This window comes from Neoarius graeffei, chromosome 18 (assembly GCF_027579695.1).
Source record: "Neoarius graeffei isolate fNeoGra1 chromosome 18, fNeoGra1.pri, whole genome shotgun sequence".
In the NCBI taxonomy this organism is placed as follows: domain Eukaryota; kingdom Metazoa; phylum Chordata; class Actinopteri; order Siluriformes; family Ariidae; genus Neoarius; species Neoarius graeffei.
In genome coordinates, this window is record NC_083586.1 from 17,841,909 (window position 1) to 17,862,887 (window position 20,979).

The 20,979-nt window shown below is 41.9% G+C and overlaps 1 protein-coding gene across 1 annotated transcript in view; it reads right to left on the reverse strand.

Annotated features, from left to right (window-relative positions):
* LOC132865962 (receptor tyrosine-protein kinase erbB-4-like) overlaps positions 1-20,979 on the reverse strand; it is a 235,721-nt gene that overhangs the window by 41,849 nt on the left and 172,893 nt on the right. The window contains exons 8-10 of the mRNA XM_060898467.1: positions 8,515-8,628; positions 7,814-7,940; positions 6,540-6,613 (exon numbers count right to left, since the gene is read on the reverse strand). Of these exons, the coding sequence (XP_060754450.1) occupies positions 6,540-6,613; positions 7,814-7,940; positions 8,515-8,628 (315 nt within the window). The remainder of the gene's footprint in view (positions 1-6,539; positions 6,614-7,813; positions 7,941-8,514; positions 8,629-20,979) is intronic.

Here is a 20,979-nt window from a genome sequence, read left to right on the forward strand (position 1 = left end):
TGCCAGAATTGTCATTATGAAGGAAGCGCTTCACTTTATTAGTTGTTTGGCATGCCACTATCTGGGGTTCAAAGTGACAAAAAGCTTTAATATGAGACGCACTTTATTGTTTTGTATGTCGCTGCATTTAATCAAACAATGAAGCGCGACATTGTGCTCAATTTTCAGGACGCTTTCATAACCGTCGATTATTGCAGGAGCCTTTTTCAGCTCTCCAGACTACAATCCATCCAAAATCCGGCTGCTTGAGTTTTCAGCCTCCTGCTTTAATACACTCTGGTCACCAATTTCCTGTCAGTTTCAGAAGAAATCCCTCCTCCTCACCTATAAAACCCGACACACAGCACCCAGGGTGTTACCAACACCCATTCTGACTCACTCACTTCAACCGTCTCTCATCTTACACAGCAGAATGCAATCTGTACAACTATTAACTTACACAAAAAACACAACAGTTATCCTTCTTTTTTTTTCCTCCAAGGGCTTATAAATGCTGCTGGTGTGTTTTTATTTGTTTCCATGAAATTGACTTTGGCTCGTAAGTGCAAGATTAGAAACAGATTCAGCAAATTCAGAAACACAACAACAAAACCAACAACATAAGAAGAAAACCATCAACACAACATCAGGTCAAAACAGCAAAAGTAAAAACAGATAAGCCAAAAATGCAACAAAACCAAAAACGCAACAAAACCAAAACTGCAACAAACCAAAACAAAACCAAAAATGCAACAAAACCAAAATCGCAACAAATTAAAAACACAACAAAATCGCAATAAAAATTAAAAGCACAAAACCAAAAATGCAAAAAAACACAACAAATCAAAAACACAAATCAAAAACACAACAAAACCAAAAACAAATCAAATAAAAAATGCAACAAATGAAAACTACAACAAATCAAAACCAAAATCACAACAAACCAAAAACACAACAAAGCCAAAAAAACAACAAATCAAAACTGCAAAAAGCATAAAACACAACAAAAACACAACAAAACCAAAAACGCAAAAGAAACAAAATCACAACAAATCAAAAACGCAACTAAACCCAAAATGCAACAAAACCAAAAACACAAAAAAACAAAAACACAACAAATCAAAAACACAACAAAACCAAAAATGCTACAAAACCAAAACTGCAACAAATCAAAAACACAACAAAACCAAAAACACAAAAAAACTAAATCGCAGCAAACCAAAAACACAACAAATCAAAAACACAACAAATCAAAAATGCAAAAAACCAAAAACACAACAAATCAAAAATGCAAAAAACATCACACAACAAAAACACAAAACCAAAACCGCCAAAAACCAAAATCGCAACAAAATCTAAATCACAACAAATCAAGAACATAACAAAACCATAAACAGAGCAAAAAAAATAACCGAAAGCACAACAAAACCAAGATTACAACGAATCAAAATCACAACAGCAAAACAAAAAATGTTACACAAATTCAGAAACCCTGTCATGCTCCACCCCGGACATCCACTCCAGAGATTACGGATCTCTCACGCCAGCGCCGATCTAGATCCGGGACAGGAATCCCTTCTCCCCGAACTCACTTCCTAGTTTTCACTACTGCTTATTTAAAGGCCATTCTCAGACTCAGACTTTGCCAGAACGTTTCGTTTGCTTCTTTAGCAGTTTCTGTGCCTCTCTTGCTCCTCATGGTTTTTCTCTCGCGTGATTTTCTTTTGTCCATGGTTTTTGCACTAGCATTTTTCTGGTTCTTGGTTTTCTTTCCACCAAGGGTTATTTCTGGTTCATGGTTTCTTGCACTAAGGGTCTTTTCTTGTTTATGTTTTTTTTGTGCTAACATTTTTGTCTTTGCCTGTCTCATGTTTTTGTCAAGTTGTTTGTTCTCATTTTGCCTGGACTATTTTTACTATTTGTTTTTCGTCCTGTTTGTTTATCTCTTGTCACACCCTTTCTTCCCTATATTAAATCATCTTATTTATTGGATTACTGTCCGTTCTGTTTTTGGATCCTAACTTCACCATACCTCCACCAGCCCTAACAGTATGTTCTGGCCAACATGGATCCAGCGGAACTCGCCCATCTGAGAATGGCCATTCAGCAGCAAGGAACTCTCCTCGGGACCCACCAACAAGACCTACGACAAATTACCCAGAACCTCGCCACCCTGTCAAACGCATTCAACCTTCTCACCACGCAGATGCAGTGCTGTCAAGCCGTGCCTACCCCTGCTAAGCCATCTCCTACTTCAGCTCCTGCCACTGCCTTTCTCCATGAACCGAGACTTCCAGCACCTCAGCCCTACAATGGAGAACCAGGTACTTGCAGATTGTTTTTATCTCAGTGTTCATTGATCCTAGAACTGCAACCTCTGGCCTTCCCCACAGAATGCTCCCAGGTAGTATATACAATAACGCTCCTCACTGGCAGGGCCAGAGAGTGGGGAACTGTGGTCTGGGATGCCAATGCACCCTTTTGTTCCAGTTTCAAGGATTTCTCCGAGGAGATGAGGCGAACTTTCGACTGCTCTCTGTCCGGCCGGGAGGTGGCCAGAGAGCTCATGGAGCTGCGGCAGGGGTCCCGGTCTACCTCGGATTATGCCATTGAGTTCCAGACATTGGCGGCTTCGTGCAGTTGGAATGAGAACGCCTAGATCGACATGTTCCTGCACGGCTTGTCCGACACCATCAAGGACGAGTTGGTATTGCGGGAACTGCCGTCAAACCTCTCCAGCCTCATGGACCTTGCCAACTGCATCGACGCTTGGATCCAGCAATGGAGGAGAGAGAAAAAACGCCCCAGATTCACCTCCTCTCCACCTCCCGCCGCGTCCATCGAACCCATGCAGGTAGACCGGGTTCGGGTGTCAGCGGAGGAACAACATTGCCGGCAGAGCATGGGGGTCTGCTTCTACTGCGGTCAGCTGGGACACATCTGCCGAGCCTGCCTGCTAAAAGGACAAGCCCACCAGTGAATCAAGGGGCCCTGGTGGGCAACGCTGGGAACCAGTCCCCCGCTAATTGTCCATTACTTCTTGTCATCATTATCCGTGACAACCAGCATCACCACCTCCAGGCCCTCATCGACTCGGGGTGGACAGGAACCTGATCTGCTCCGCCACTGCCAAGCGTCTGGGAATCCCGCTATTTGCTCTTGACGTCCTTCTCACTGTCCTGACACTCAATGGCACTGACTTGACCAGTATCACCCACCTTACCGCCCCACTCACCCTAAGGATTTCCAGTAACCACTCAGAAGTCATCCAGCTTCACGTCATGAACAACCCCCACATACCCATCGTCCGAGGATTACCATGGTTAATGCAGCACAACCCCCACCTTAACTGGGCTGACAACACCATCCTAGGCAGGAGCCAGTCCTGCCTAGCTTCCTGTCTGAACTCTGCTCTGCCTCCCGCCAAACCACCGCAGCCTTCAGCCAGCGTGTTCCCCAACTTCTCTCACGTGCCTTTGGAATATCTGGATCTCAAACTTGTTTTCAGCAAGACCCGAGCAGTGTCCCTCTTCACAGACCCTATGACTGTGGAATCGACCTCTTACCCAGGACTGCGCCACCCAAAGGACAACTCTACTCTCTCTCTTCTGTCAAAAGGCAAGCCATGGAGAAGTACATCTCCAAATCTTTGGCAGCTGGGATCATCCGTCCTTCCTCTTCCCCAGCAGGGGTGGGGTTCTTCTTTGTGGAAAAGGACAAGTCGCTCCACCCCTGCATTGATTATCGGGGTCTCAACACCATCAGGGTCAAGAACCGCTACCCACTACCACTCATGACCACGGCCTTTGAACTACTCCAGGAAGCCAAGGTATTCACCAAGCTAGATCTACACAATGCATACCATCTCGTCAAGATCAGGGAGGGGGATGAGTGGAAGACGGCCTTTAACACCACCACTGGTCACTACAAGTACCTTGTGGTCCCTTTCGGCCTGGCCAACGCGCCCGCAGTCTTCCAGGCACTCGTTAATGACGTCTTAAGGGACTTCCTAAATATCTTAGTTTGCGTGTACCTGGATGACATCCTGATTTTCTCCCGCTCCCTGGAGGAACATTGGGGTCACGTCCAGCAGGTCCTCCAGCGCCTGCTAAAGAACAAGTTGTTCATCAAGGTGGAAAAGAGCGAATTTCACCAGAGCTTGGTTTCATTTCTGGGATTCATCATCTCCCCAGCAAGGATCCAGATGGACACCTTCAAGCTTGAGGCAGTTGCCGATTGGCCCACCCCATCTTCAAGACGAGAGCTCCAGCGCTTCCTAGGATTTGCCAACTTCTACAGGCGCTTCATTCGCAATTTCAGCACGGTGGCCGGACCTCTCTCAGCCCTGACCTCGACCAAGACCCAATTCAAGTGGGGGGAGGAAGCAGAGAAAGCCTTTTTCATGCTCAAGCACAGGTTTACCACAGCACCCATTCTCACCATACCTGATCCTACCAAGCGGTTTATTGTCGAGGTCGACACTTCCGAGTCAGGGGTCAGAGCTATACTATCCCAGAGGGCCAGTGATGACAAGGTCCACCCATGCTCCTTCTTCTTCCACTGGCTATCCCCAGCCGAATGGAATTATGACATCGGCAACCGAGAACTACTGGCTGTTAAACTAGCCTTGGAGGAGTGGAGGCACTGGCTCAAGGGGTCGGCACTCCCCTTCCTAGTCTGGACCGGCCATAAGAATCTGGAGTATCTCAAGTCCGCCAAATTCCTTAATTCCCGTCAAGCCTGATGGTCTCTCTTCTTCTCCCAGTTCAACTTCACACTCTCCTACCACCCAGGCTCCAAGAACGACAAACCTGATGCCCTGTCCAGGATGTTTTCCTCCCACCAAGAGGAGTCTAAGCCACCCAAGACCATCTTTCCTCCATGCTGCCTGGTGGGAGCCACCATTCTAGAGGTTGAGACGCTCTTGCAGAAGGCCCTGGAGCAGGACCCCGGTGAAGTAACCCCAACGACATTCCTCCTAACCATCTGTTTGTTCCCTGTCCTGTGCAAACCCAGGTGCTGCAGTGGGGTCATGGCTCCAAGCTGGCCTGTCATCTGGGAGCTGCCCAAACCCTGGCACTCATCCAGCAGCACTTTTGGTGGCCATCCATTAAGGAGGACGTCCAGGAGTTTGTGGCAGCCTGCAACACATGCTCCCAGAACAAGACAACAAATCGACCCCCTGCTGGCTTGTTAAGACCCCTCCCGACTCCACATCGACCTTGGTCTCACATCGCCCTGGACTTTGTCACAGGACTCCCCAACTCAGGTGGCTACACATGCATCCTCACTATCATTGACCATTTCTCCAAGACCATCCATTTCATCCCACTGCCCAAGCTCCCCTCAGCCAAAGAAACCGCAGAATTACTCATCCACCACGTCTTCTGCCTGCATGGACTACCCACCAACATCGTTTCTGACTGGGGCCCTCAGTTCACTGCACAGTTCTGGAGGGCCTTCTGCAAGCTCATCGGGGCCATCTGTAGTCTCTCCTCAGGCTTCCACCCACAGACCAATGGCCAGGCAGAACGGGCGAACCAGGCTTTGGAGGTTGCACTCAAGTGCATGGTGTCCAGGGATGCCAGTTCTTGAAGTAAGTACCTACCCTGGATCGAGTATGCTCATAATACTCTTCCTTCATCTGCCACAGGTCTCTCACCCTTCCAGTGCTCCCTAGGTTACCAACCACCACTCTTCCCCAACCAAGAGGAGGAGGTCACCGTACTCTCAGCCCAGACCTTCATATGCTGCTACAGGAGGACGTGGACATTGGCCCAGAGAAAACTCATTCACTCCGCCCTAGCATCCAAGAGGCAGGCCGACAAACGCCACTCTAAGGTGCCCACTTACTGGGTGGGGCAACGAGTCATACTCTCCACACACCATCTGACACTCAAAACCATCTCCTGCAAGCTGGCTCCCAGGTACCTAGGACCCTTCCTCATCAAAAAGATAATCAACCCATGTTCTGTCAGACTGGCACGACCACTCACCATGCGATGCATCCACCCCATGTTCCACGTGTCACAGCTTAAACCTCTGGTCTCTAGTTCTTTGCTCGTGGGGGGGGGGCGGTACTCTCTTGTCCATGGTTTTTGCACTAGCATTTTTCTGGTTCTTGTTTTTTTTTTTTTTGCACCAAGGGTTATTTCTGATTCATGGTTTCTTGCACTAAGGGTCTTTTCTTGTTTATGTTTTTTTTTTGCACTAGTGTTTGTCTTTGCCTGTCTCATGTTTTTGTCAAGTTGTTTGTTCTCATTTTGTCCGGACTATTTTTGCTATTTGTTTTTCGTCCTGTTTGTTTATCTCTTGCCACACCCTTTCTTCCCTGTATTAAATCATATTTATTGGATTACAGTACTGTCTGTGTTCTCTTTTTGGATCCTACCTCCACCAGCCCTAATAAACCCAATAGCAAATCAATAAATAAACAAAGCTTGTCATGTTACTCTTTCTAAATGACAGGAATTGAATTGTCATCATTTATTAAATCAGTCATTCCAGTATATCCACTGACATGAGAATATCATGTGTGTTTACATTCACACTGAACTCACCCGTGATCTGTCTGACCGCGCGGAAGACGTTCAGACGTTCAGGGTCCAGCGCTGCAACTCCATGGTACATGTCTCTGCCATGTGGACAGATGAAGTGTCAGAAAAAAAAACAAATGCTAATTCATCTGAGATTTTCAGAAGAATAATCTGAAAATTTGTGAATCCACCCAGAAGAGTTGTGTTGGAAATGTGATCTGATTGTGTTGGGTTTAAAGATAAATGAGAATGAAAATCAATCATCTTTAAATAACATGTTTTCATTGTCTATTTTTTTTTAAGTCATGTAGCGTGGGGCTCTGGTCCAATAACCAGAGCTCATCTCATCTCATCTCATTATCTCTAGCCGCTTTATCCTTCTACAGGGTCGCAGGCAAGCTGGAGCCTATCCCAGCTGACTACGGGCGAAAGGCGGGGTACACCCTGGACAAGTCGCCAGGTCATCACAGGGCTGACACATAGACACAGACAACCATTCACACTCACATTCACACCTACGGTCAATTTAGAGTCACCAGTTAACCTAACCTGCATGTCTTTGGACTGTGGGGGAAACCGGAGCACCCGGAGGAAACCCACACAGACACGGGGAGAACATAACCAGAGCTGCCTTGTCCTAAATAATTTACATCAGTGCATGCAATTGGATAAACTGAATCAGAGGATCTGAAACTGGAGTCCCAGAACTCCATCCATCCATCCATCCATCCATCCATCCATCCATCCATCCATCATCTGTAGCCACTTATCCTGTCCTACAGGGTCGCAGGCAAGCTGGAGCATATCCCAGCTGACTATGGGTGAGAGGTGGGGTACACTCTGGACAAGCCACCAGGTCATCGCAGGGCTAACACAGACACAGACAACCATTCACACTCACATTCACACCTACAGTCAATTTAGAGCCACCAATTAGCCTAACCTGCATGCCTTTTGACTGTGGGGGAAACCGGAGCACCCGGAGGGAACCCACATGGACACTGCATGCAAACTCCACACAGAAAAGCCCTCGCCAGCCACTGGGCTCTTGCTGTGAGGCGACAGTGCTAACCACTACACCACCGTGCTGCCCTCCAGAACTACATATTTTTTTCATACTTTAAATTCTTTGCTGGTGCCGCGAATTAATGACTCTTGTGCTCATAGCTTGCAATAGCACTTTTGTACCAGAGAGGGTGCAATTTCAAAACCTTACATTATGTGGATTTAAATGAACAGAATCCTCAGAAGGGATCGTACGGCGTGAGGTTCAGAGAGGAGAAGGGAAAAAAGCTCACCCTTTAATCCCAGTGATGAGGAAAATCAGGTTGCCGTTGATTTTGGTGCAGTTGATGAACTTGTCGATGTTGCTGGAGTCGACAGTCTGGGCTGTGTGTAAACTGCCTGTCCCGATACCATCACACACTCAAATACAAAAAAAAAAAAAAACTTAAAAAAAAACACATCCAAACTGATCAGCATTAGTAAATACAGCAGTTAGTTAAAGTGTTGATCACGTTCTATGTTCCTGATTTTTTGTAAATTTTTGTTTGATATATTCTTGATTTTGATTGGTCACATATCCAGTATCATTACTGTTTCTATGGTAACAACTTACACAGGGACATGTGTGGTGGACATACAAGTAAAGAGATTTTAAACTGTGTCATCAATAAATAAATCAGTGAATGAACAAACAAACTGGCAAAGGAAAGAATGAACAAACAAACAAAAAATACAGGAACAAATAGGAAATGAAAGTGCAAACAAACAAGTAAAGAACGAAAGAACAAATAAATTAATTTAGTTAATTTAATTAATTCATGAATAAATAAACAAATAAATAAATGAGCAAATTGTTGATTATTTTCCTGTAACAGCAAAGCCCCCCCCCCCAGATGTTGTGTTCTTTTTGTATTTGTAGCAAAGTTGTATCAATCATTATCTCAGACTTCTTTAGACATGTTAAATTTATTCACTTCTCTTAAATTTGACACACCTTTTGGACAGATGTCAGTGCAGGGGACACACATCCTGATGTGGTTCTCCTCCACCTCCATCTTGTTACTCGGGCAGGCTCGAACACAGGAGCTGTGATCCACCACAAAGTTGTCTGGAGGAGGATTAAAGCCCAGCTCATCACAGAACTCAAAAGAAATTAGGAATTGTATCACTTGATCAAACATTTCTTGTCTTAGTGTTTTCCTTATAACATGGTTCTGATGTCTGATTGGGCAACATGGCAAAAGCCACTGCTGGTTTATAAACATGGTGAAAAGCACTGAAGGTTTATAAACACAGCAAATAGCACTGCAGGTTTATATACAGGGTGAAGAGCATTGCAGGTTTATAAACATGACAAACAGCACTGCAGGTTTATAAACACGACGAACAGCACTGTAGGTTTATAAACACGATGAACATTACTGCAGGTTTACAAAAAAGATGAACAGCACTGCTGGTTTATAAACACAAAAAATAGCACTGCAGGTTCATATAGACGGTGAACAGCACTGCAGGTTTATAAAGACGATGAACAGCACTGCAGGTTTAAAAAACACAATGAACAGCACTGCAGGTTTAAAAAACACAATGAACAGCACTGCAGGTTTGTAAACAGCGAACAGCACTGCAGGTTTATAAACACAGCAAACAGCAATGCAGGTTTATAAACACAAAGAACAGCACCGCAGGTTTATATAGACAGTGAACAGCACTGCAGGTTTATAAAGACAGTGAACAGCACTGCAGGTTTATATAGACAGTGAACAGCACTGCAGGTTTATGAACACAGCAAACAGCAATGCAGGTTTATAAACACGAAGAACAGCACCGCAGGTTTATAAACAAGATGAACAGCGCTGCAGGTTTATATAGACATGACAAACAGCACTGCAGGTTTATAAACAGGGTGAACACCACTGAAGGTTTATAAACATGATGAAAAGCACTGCAGGTTTATAAATGAGACGAACAGCACTGACGGTTTATAAAGACGATGAACAGTACTGCAGGTTTACAAACACAGCAAACAGCAATGCAGGTTTATAAACACGAAGAACAGCACCGTAGGTTTATAAACAAGATGAACAGCACTGCAGGTTTATAAACAGGGTGAACACCACTGCAGGTTTATAAACATGACGAAAAGCACTGCAGGTTTATAAATGAGACGAACAGCAATGCCGGTTTATAATTACGATGAACAGTACTGCAGGTTTATAAAGAAGATGAATAGCATGATAGAATTATAAACATAACAAAAAGTACTGCAGGCTTGTATACAAGACGAACAGCACTGCCGGTTTATAAACACAGCGCATAGCACTGCAGGTTTATAAATAAGACAAACAGCACTGCAGGTTTATATAGACGATGAACAGCACTGCAAGTTTATGAAGAAGACGAAGAGCACTACAGGTTTACAAGCATAATGAGCAGCATTGCAGGTTTATAAACAAGACAAACAGCACTGCAGGTTTATAAACACGACAAAAAGCACTGGAGGTTTATAAAGACAGCGAACAGCACGACAGGTTTATAAAAATGGTGACAAACTGCACTGGAGGTTTATAAACACGGCGAACAGCACGACGGGTTTATAAAAATGGTGACAAAAGCACTGGAGGTTTATAAACACGGCGAACAGCACTGCAGGTTTATAAACATGACGAACAGTACTGCAGGTTTATAAACATGAACAGTACTGGAGGTTTATATGGAACCAACTCCCAGAGGACATCAAAAATGCTCCTGCTGTTGGCAGCTTCAAATCTAGACTAAAGACCAAGCTGTTTTCAGATGCTTTCTGCTAACTGATGATAAATATCATCATCTTTACATGTTTTAAACTTTACTTAACTTTTATAGTCTTTGCATGTTTTAAAATGTACTTAACTTTTATTCTATTTTATTCTGCTGTTTTTTATTGAACTTTTACTTCATTTTATTAATTTATTTCTACTACTGTTTAATTCTTATTTTTTTCTCTTCTTCCCCCTTTATTTTATGTAATTTTATTTTCTATTGTTTACCATTTTGCCACTGTGTATGAAATGTGCTATATAAATAAACTTGCCTTGCCTTTATAAACATGAACAGTACTGCAGATTTATGAACACAACAAAAAGTACTGCAAGTTTTTATACAAGATGAACAGCACTACTTGTTTATAAACACAGCGACTAGCACGGCAGGTTTATAAACAAGACGAACAGCATTGCAAATTTATATAGACGGTGAACAGCACTGCAGGTTTATAAGCATGATGAACAGCACTGCAGGTTTAAAAAATAGGATGAACAGCCCTGCAGGTTGAAAAAACATGATGAAGAGGCTGCAGGTTTATGAAGACAGCGAATAGCACTGAAGGATTATGAACCAGATGAACAGCACTGCATGTTTATAGAGAGGGTGAACAGCACTACAGGTTTATAAGCATGATGAACAGTACTACAGGTTTAAAAAACATGATGAACAGCACTGCAGGTTTATAAACACTATGAACACCACTGCAGGTTTATAAACATGATGAAAAGTACTGTAGGTTTATAAACATGATGAAAAGCCCTGCAGGTTGAAAAAACATGATGAACAGCACTGCAGGTTTATAAACACAGCGAACAGCACTGCAAGTGTATACACATGAAGAACAGCACCGCAGGTTTATAAACAAGACCAACAGCCCTACAGGTTTATATAGATGGTGAACAGCACTACAGGTTTATAAACAGGGTGAACAGCACTGCAGGTTTATAAACACAATGAACAGCACTGCAGGTTTATAAACACGATGAACAGCACTGCAGGTTTATAAACACAATGAACAGCACTGCAGGTTTATAAACAAAACAAACAGCACTGCAGGTGTATACACATGAAGAACAGTACCGCAGGTTTATAAACACAATGAACAGCACTGCAGGTTTATAAACACGATGAACAGCACTGCAGGTTTATAAACACAATGAACAGCACTGCAGGTTTATAAACACGATGAACAGCACTGCAGGTTTATAAACAGGATGAACAGCACTGCAGGTTTATAAACAAAAGAAACAGCACTGCAGGTGTATACACATGAAGAACAGTACCGCAGGTTTATAAACACAATGAACAGCCCTACAGGTTTATATAGATGGTGAACAGCACTACAGGTTTTATAAACAGGGTGAACAGCACTGCAGGTTTATAAACAGGATGAACATTACTGCAGGTTTATAAACACAATGAACAGCCCTACAGGTTTATATAGATGGTGAACAGCACTACAGGTTTTATAAACAGGGTGAACAGCACTGCAGGTTTATAAACACGATGAACAGCACTGCAGGTTTATAAACAGGATGAACATTACTGCAGGTTTATAAACAGGATGAACATTACTGCAGGTTTATAAACAAGACGAACAGCAGTGCAGGTGTATACACATGAAGAACAGCACTGCAGGTTTATAAACAGGACAGCACTGCAGGTTTATAAACACGACGAACAGCACTGCAGGTTTATAAACAGGACAGCACTGCAGGTTTATAAACAGGATGAACAGCACTGCAGGTTTTATAAACACAATGAACAGCACTGCAGGTTTATAAACAAGACAGCACTGCAGGTTTATAAACACGACGAACAGCACTGCAGGTTTATAAACACAATGAACAGCACTGCAGGTTTATAAACACAATGAACAGCACTGCAGGTTTATAAACAAGACGAACAGCACTGCAGGTGTATACACATGAAGAACAGCACCGCAGGTTTATAAACAAGACCAACAGCCCTACAGGTTTATATAGATGGTGAACAGCACTACAGGTTTATAAACAGGGTGAACAGCACTGCAGGTTTATAAACACGATGAACAGCACTGCAGGTTTATAAACACGATGAACAGCACTGCAGGTTTATAAACACAATGAACAGCACCGCAGGTTTATAAACAAGACCAACAGCCCTACAGGTTTATATAGATGGTGAACAGAACTGCAGGTTTATAAACACGATGAACAACACTGCAGGTTTATAAACACGACGAACAGCAGTGCAGGTTTATAAACACGACAAAAAGCACTGGAGGTTTATAAACACAGCGAACAGCACGACAGGTTTATAAAAATGGTGACAAACTGCACTGGAGGTTTATAAACACAGCGAACAGCACGACGGGTTTATAAAAATGGTGACAAACGCACTGGAGGTTTATAAACACGGCGAACAGCACGACGGGTTTATAAAAATGGTGACAAACGCACTGGAGGTTTATAAACACGGCGAACAGCACGACGGGTTTATAAAAATGGTGACAAAAGCACTGCAGGTTTATAAATAAGACAAACAGCACTGCAGGTTTATATAGACGATGAACAGCACGGCAAGTTTATGAAGACGAAGAGCACTACAGGTTTACAAGCATAATGAGCAGCATTGCAGGTTTATAAACACAACAAAAAGCACTGGAGGTTTATAAAGACAGCGAACAGCACGACAGATTTATAAAAATGGTGACAAACTGCACTGGAGGTTTATAAACACGGCGAACAGCACGACGGGTTTATAAAAATGGTGACAAAAGCACTGGAGGTTTATAAACAGGGCGAACAGCACTGCAGGTTTATAAACATGACGAACAGTACTGCAGGTTTATAAACATGAACAGTACTGGAGGTTTATATGGAACCAACTCCCAGAGGACATCAAAAATGCTCCTCCTGTTGGCAGCTTCAAATCTAGACTAAAGACCAAGCTGTTTTCAGATGCTTTCTGCTAACTGATGATAAATATCATCATCTTTACATGTTTTAAACTTTACTTAACTTTTATAGTATTTGCATGTTTTAAAATTTACTTAACTTTTATTCTATTTTATTCTGCTGTCTTTTATTGAACTTTTACTTCATTTTATTAATTTATTTCTACTACTGTTTAATTCTTATTTTTTTCTCTTCTTCCCCCTTTATTTTATGTAATTTTATTTTCTATTGTTTACCATTTTGCCACTGTGTATGAAATGTGCTATATAAATAAACTTGCCTTGCCTTTATAAACATGAACAGTACTGCAGATTTATGAACACAACAAAAAGTACTGCAAGTTTATATACAAGATGAACAGATGAAACAAGATGAAACTTGTTTATAAACACAGCGACTAGCACGGCAAGTTTATAAACAAGACGAACAGCATTGCAAATTTATATAGACGGTGAACAGCACTGCAGGTTTATAAGCATGATGAACAGCACTGCAGGTTTAAAAAATAGGATGAAGAGGCTGCAGGTTTATGAAGACAGCGAATAGCACTGAAGGATTATGAACCAGATGAACAGCACTGCATGTTTATAAACAGGATGAACAGCACTGCAGGTTTTATAAACACAATGAACAGCACTGCAGGTTTATAAACACGATGAACAGCACTGCAGGTTTATAAACACGACAAACAGCACTGCAGGTTTATAAACACGACAAACAGCACTGCAGGTTTATAAACAGAACAGCACTGCAGGTTTATAAACACAATGAACAGCACTGCAGGTTTATAAACAAGACGAACAGCACTGCAGGTGTATACACATGAAGAACAGCACCGCAGGTTTATAAACAAGACCAACAGCCCTACAGGTTTATATAGACGGTGAAAAGCACTACAGGTTTATAAACATGGTGAACAGCACTGCAGGTTTATAAACACGATGAACAGCACTGCAGGTTTATAAACAGGATGAACATTACTGCAGGTTTATAAACAAGACTAACAGCACTGCAGGTTTATAAACACAATGAACAGCACTGCAGGTTTATAAACACAATGAACAGCACTGCAGGTTTATAAACACGACGAACAGCACTGCAGGTTTATAAACAGGATGAACAGCACTGCAGGTTTATAAACAAGACGAACAGCACTGCAGGTGTATACACATGAAGAACAGCACTGCAGGTTTATAAACACGATGAACAACACTGCAGGTTTATAAACACGACGAACAGCACTGCAGGTTTATAAACAGGATGAACAGCACTGCAGGTTTATAAACAAGACGAACAGCACTGCAGGTGTATACACATGAAGAACAGCACCGCAGGTTTATAAACACAGCGAACAGCACTGCAAGTGTATACACATGAAGAACAGCACCGCAGATTTATAAAAAAGACCAACAGCCCTACAGGTTTATATAGATGGTGAACAGCACTACAGGTTTATAAACACGATGAACATTACTGCAGGTTTATAAACACGATGAACAGCACTGCAGGTTTATAAACACGATGAACAACACTGCAGGTTTATAAACACGATGAACAGCACTGCAGGTTTATAAACACGACAAACAGCACTGCAGGTTTATAAACACGACAAACAGCACTGCAGGTTTATAAACACAATGAACAGCACTGCAGGTTTATAAACAAGACGAACAGCACTGCAGGTGTATACACATGAAGAACAGCACCGCAGGTTTATAAACAAGACCAACAGCCCTACAGGTTTATATAGACGGTGAAAAGCACTACAGGTTTATAAACATGGTGAACAGCACTGCAGGTTTATAAACACGATGAACAGCACTGCAGGTTTATAAACAGGATGAACATTACTGCAGGTTTATAAACAAGACAAACAGCACTGCAGGTTTATAAACACAATGAACAGCACTGCAGGTTTATAAACACGACGAACAGCACTGCAGGTTTATAAACAGGATGAACAGCACTGCAGGTTTATAAACACGATGAACAACACTGCAGGTTTATAAACACGACGAACAGCACTGCAGGTTTATAAACAGGATGAACAGCACTGCAGGTTTATAAACAAGACGAACAGCACTGCAGGTGTATACACATGAAGAACAGCACCGCAGGTTTATAAACACAGCGAACAGCACTGCAAGTGTATACACATGAAGAACAGCACCGCAGGTTTATAAACAAGACCAACAGCCCTAGAGGTTTATATAGATGGTGAACAGCACTACAGGTTTATAAACACGATGAACATTACTGCAGGTTTATAAACACGATGAACAGCACTGCAGGTTTATAAACACGATGAACAACACTGCAGGTTTATAAACACGATGAACAGCACTGCAGGTTTATAAACACGACAAACAGCACTGCAGGTTTATAAACACGACAAACAGCACTGCAGGTTTATAAACAGAACAGCACTGCAGGTTTATAAACACGACAAACAGCACTGCAGGTTTATAAACACAATGAACAGCACTGCAGGTTTATAAACAAGACGAACAGCACTGCAGGTGTATACACATGAAGAACAGCACCGCAGGTTTATAAACAAGACCAACAGCCCTACAGGTTTATATAGATGGTGAAAAGCACTACAGGTTTATAAACACGATGAACAGCACTGCAGGTTTATAAACAGGACAGCACTGCAGGTTTATAAACACGATGAACAGCACTGCAGGTTTATAAACAGGATGAACATTACTGCAGGTTTATAAACAAGACAAACAGCACTGCAGGTTTATAAACACAATGAACAGCACTGCAGGTTTATAAACACAATGAACAGCACTGCAGGTTTATAAACACGACAAACAGCACTGCAGGTTTATAAACAGAACAGCACTGCAGGTTTATAAACACAATGAACAGCACTGCAGGTTTATAAACACAATGAACAGCACTGCAGGTTTATAAACAAGACAAACAGCACTGCAGGTTTATAAACACGACGAACAGCACTGCAGGTTTATAAACACGATGAACAACACTGCAGGTTTATAAACATGACGAACAGCACTGCAGGTTTATAAACAGGACAGCACTGCAGGTTTATAAACACGATGAACAGCACTGCAGGTTTATAAACATGACGAACAGCACTGCAGGTTTATAAACAGGACAGCACTGCAGGTTTATAAACACGATGAACAGCACTGCAGGTTTATAAACACAATGAACAGCACTGCAGGTTTATAAACACGATGAACAACACTGCAGGTTTATAAACATGATGAACAGCACTGCAGGTTTATAAACACGACGAACAGCACTGCAGGTTTATAAACAGGACAGCAATGCAGGTTTATAAACAAGATAAACAGCACTGCAGGTTTATAAACACAATGAACAGCACTGCAGGTTCATAAACACGATGAACAATACTGCAGGTTTATAAACACGATGAACAGCACTGCAGGTTTATAAACAGGATGAACATTTCTGCAGGTTTATAAACAGGATGAATATTACTGCAGGTTTATAAACAAGACAAACAGTACTGCAGGTTTATAAACACAATGAACAGCACTGCAGGTTTATAAACACGATGAACAACACTGCAGGTTTATAAACACGACGAACAGCACTGCAGGTTTATAAACAGGACAGCACTGCAGGTTTATAAACACAATGAACAGCACTGCAGGTTTATAAACACGATGAACAATACTGCAGGTTTATAAACACGATGAACAGCACTGCAAGTTTATAAACATGACGAACAGCACTGTAGGTTTATAAACAGGATGAACAGCACTGCAGGTTTATAAACAGGACAGCACTGCAGGTTTATAAACACAATGAACAGCACTGCAGGTTTATAAACACGATGAACAATACTGCAGGTTTATAGACACAATGAACAGCACTGCAGGTTTATAAACAGGATGAACAACACTGCAGGTTTATAAACACGATGAACAACACTGCAGGTTTATAAACACGATGAACAGCACTGCAGGTTTATAAACATGACGAACAGCACTGCAGGTTTATAAACAGGACAGCACTGCAGGTTTATAAACACAATGAACAGCACTGCAGGTTTATAAACACGATGAACAACACTGCAGGTTTATAAACACGATGAACAACACTGCAGGTTTATAAACACGATGAACAGCACTGCAGGTTTATAAACAGGACAGCACTGCAGGTTTATAAACACAATGAACAGCACTGCAGGTTTATAAACACAATGAACAGCAGTGCAGGTTTATAAACACGATGAACAGCACTGCAGGTTTATAAACACAATGAACAGCACTGCAGGTTTATAAACACGATGAACAACACTGCAGGTTTATAAACACGACGAACAGCACTGCAGGTTTATAAACACGACGAACAGCACTGCAGGTTTATAAACAGGACAGCACTGCAGGTTTATAAACAAGACAAACAGCACTGCAGGTTTATAAACACAATGAACAGCACTGCAGGTTTATAAACACGATGAACAGCACTGCAGGTTTATAAACACGATGAACAGCACTGCAGGTTTATAAACACGATGAACAGCACTGCAGGTTTATAAACACGATGAACAGCACTGCAGGTTTATAAACACGATGAACAGCACTGCAGGTTTATAAACATGATGAAAAGTACTGCAGGTTTATAAACATGATGAACAGCACTGCAGGTTTATAAACACAGCGAACAGCACTGCAGGTGTATACACACGAAGAACAGCACCGCAGGTTTATAAACAAGACCAACAGCCCTACAGGTTTATATAGATGGTGAACAGCACTACAGGTTTATAAACAGGATGAACAGTACTGCAGGTTTATAAACATGACGGACAGCACTGCAGGGTTATAAACAGGATGAACAGTACTACAGGTTTATAAACATGAAGAACAGCACTGCAGGTTTATAAACAGGATGAACAGTACTGCAGGTTTATAAACATGACGGACAGCACTGCAGGGTTATAAACAGGATGAACAGTACTACAGGTTTATAAACATGATGGACAGCACTGCAGGTTTATAAACAGGATGAACAGTACTGCAGGTTTAGATACAAGACAAACAGCACTGCCGATTTATAAAAACAGCGAATAGCACTGCAGGTTTAAAAACACAATGCATAGAACTGCACTTGTATATACCAGACGAACAGCGCTGCAGGTTCATATAGACAGTGAACAGCACTGCAGGATTATAAACACGGCAAACAGCACTGCAGGATTATAAACACGACAAACAGCACTGCAGGATTATAAACACGACAAACAGCACTGAAGGTTTATAAACACAGCAAATAGTAGTGCAGGTTCATAAACACAGTGAACAACACTGCAGTTTTATAAAGACAGTGAACAGCACTGCATGTTTATAAACAAGATGACCAGCACTGCAAGTTTACAAACATGATGAACAGTATTGCAGGTTTATAAACACGGGCAACAGCACTGCAGGTTTATAAACACAACAAACAGCACTGCAGAATTATAAACACAGCAAATAGCACTGCAGTTTTATGAACATGGAAAACAGCACTGCAGGTTGATAAACAAGGCAAACAGCACTGCACGTTTATAAACATGACGAACAGCACTGCAGGTTGATAAACAAGGCAAACAGCACTGCAGGTTTATAAACACGACGAACAGCGGCACAGGTTTATAAACAAGGCAAACAGCACTGCAGATTTATAAACAAGACAAACAGCCCTACAGGTTCATATAGACGGTGAACAGCACTATAGGTTTTTGAACAGGGTGAACAGCACTACAGGTTTATAAACACGGCAAACAGCACTGCAGGTTTATCAACATGACAAACAGCACTGCAGGTTTATAAACACAAAGAACAGCGGCACAGGTTTATAAACAAGGCAAACAGCACTGCAGATTTATAAACAAGACAAACAGCCCTACAGGTTCATATAGACGGTGAACAGCACTATAGGTTTTTGAACAGGGTGAACAGCACTACACTGTAAAAAAAATATTTGTTGTTTTAACTTAAAAAAGTTAGTGCAAGGGCTGACTTAAAATTTTGAGTTCACTGGAATTTACATAGTAAGTTAAATTGTTGTGAACTTACTATATTAATTTCAGTGAACTCAAAATTTTAAGGCAGCCCTTAAGGCAACCCTTGCACTAACTTTTTTAAGTTAAAACAACAAATCATTTTTTACAGTGTACAGGTTTATAAACACGGCAAACAGCACTGCAGGTTTATCAACATGACAAACAGCACTGCAGGTTTATAAACATGATGAACTGTACTGCAGGGGTTTTTTTTAAACACATTTTATTGTTTTTAACCATATGAAATACAGAAACAAACCCCCCACCCCGACCCATCAGACAGCACATGCCATACAGAGTTCCAAACTTATATAGACAAAAAAAAAAGGCATAGTGGCCAATTGATAAAAATCCATGAATAAATATTAAAAGGAAATAATATAAAAAAAACCCATCAGTGTCTCACAATTTGAGAGTTACAAGGGGAAGCCTTCTTCCATTCAGAAAACTGTCTGCCCATCAGTAATAGATTTTTCAGGTCCGCAGGTATATAATCTAAGAAGGGAGTCCATTTTAGAAATAATTCATCCCTACCCTTTACACCAGCTTGTATCCTTTCATGAGGGAGGATATTAAAGATCTCCCTGTACCAAAGGGTAACACTAGGTGGAAGAGTTTTGATCCAGTTTTGCAGTATGCACTTTCGAGCAACTACAAGGAGTTTCTCAAGGAGCAGTGAGATGCAAGGCTCTAGAGGGGAGGCCCAGGAGGAAAACCCCAGGGTCTTTCTTAATTTTTATTTTAAATATCCCACTGACCTCCTTTGAAATAAGTGTCCAAAATCGGGAGATAAGCTTATGGCACATTCCCAAAAATAATGCTAATACGTCCCCCTTTCTAAGTTGCACTTGGTACACAGAGGAGAAATGGAGTGATCAATTTTGTTTAAAATAACAGGAGTAATATGCAGTCTATGAAGTATCTTGTACTGAGTTTCTCTCAGTCGGTTACAGGTACCGGTAGATGTAGATCTGATCAGGTGTATAGTTGCCTGCCAATCATCCTCAATATTTTCATTATTCAAATCTGCAGGTTTATAAAGAAGATGAACAGCACTGCAGGTTTATAAACACGACAAAAAGCACTGCAGGTTTATAAACACAGCAAACAGCACGATGGGTTTATAAAAATGGTGACAAACAGCACTGGAGGTTTATAAACATGGCGAACAGCATGACGGGTTTATAAAAATGGTGACAAACAGCACTGCAGCTTTATATAGACTATGAACAGCACCGAAGGATTATAAACACAGCGACCAGTATGGCAGGTTCATAAACACAGTGGACAGCACTACTGTTAGGGTATTGCTGGGATTCGAACCTGGCTCACTGGTGTGATAATCCAGCAAACCCCCACTAGGCCACCAGGGGGATGACTCGGTGCAGAGGCGTGAGGCAGAAGTAGAAAAGTATCAAAAAGTTTATTTACAAAATGTACAATCCACGGCAAAAAACAAAAGTAATCCAAAAGCTCAGAAGATAAAGGGAAAATAAAAAATATCCAAAAGTTCAAAGTCCAAAAATAAGAAAAGAAAAGGCAAAAATGCAAACGCTCAGAAGATCTCAAAAATGGTAAAAACAAAATTCAAAAAGGTCCAAAAAGAAAGCAAAGTACAAAAACCACAAAGACACAGGCAAGGAACATGGAACAGAGGGAA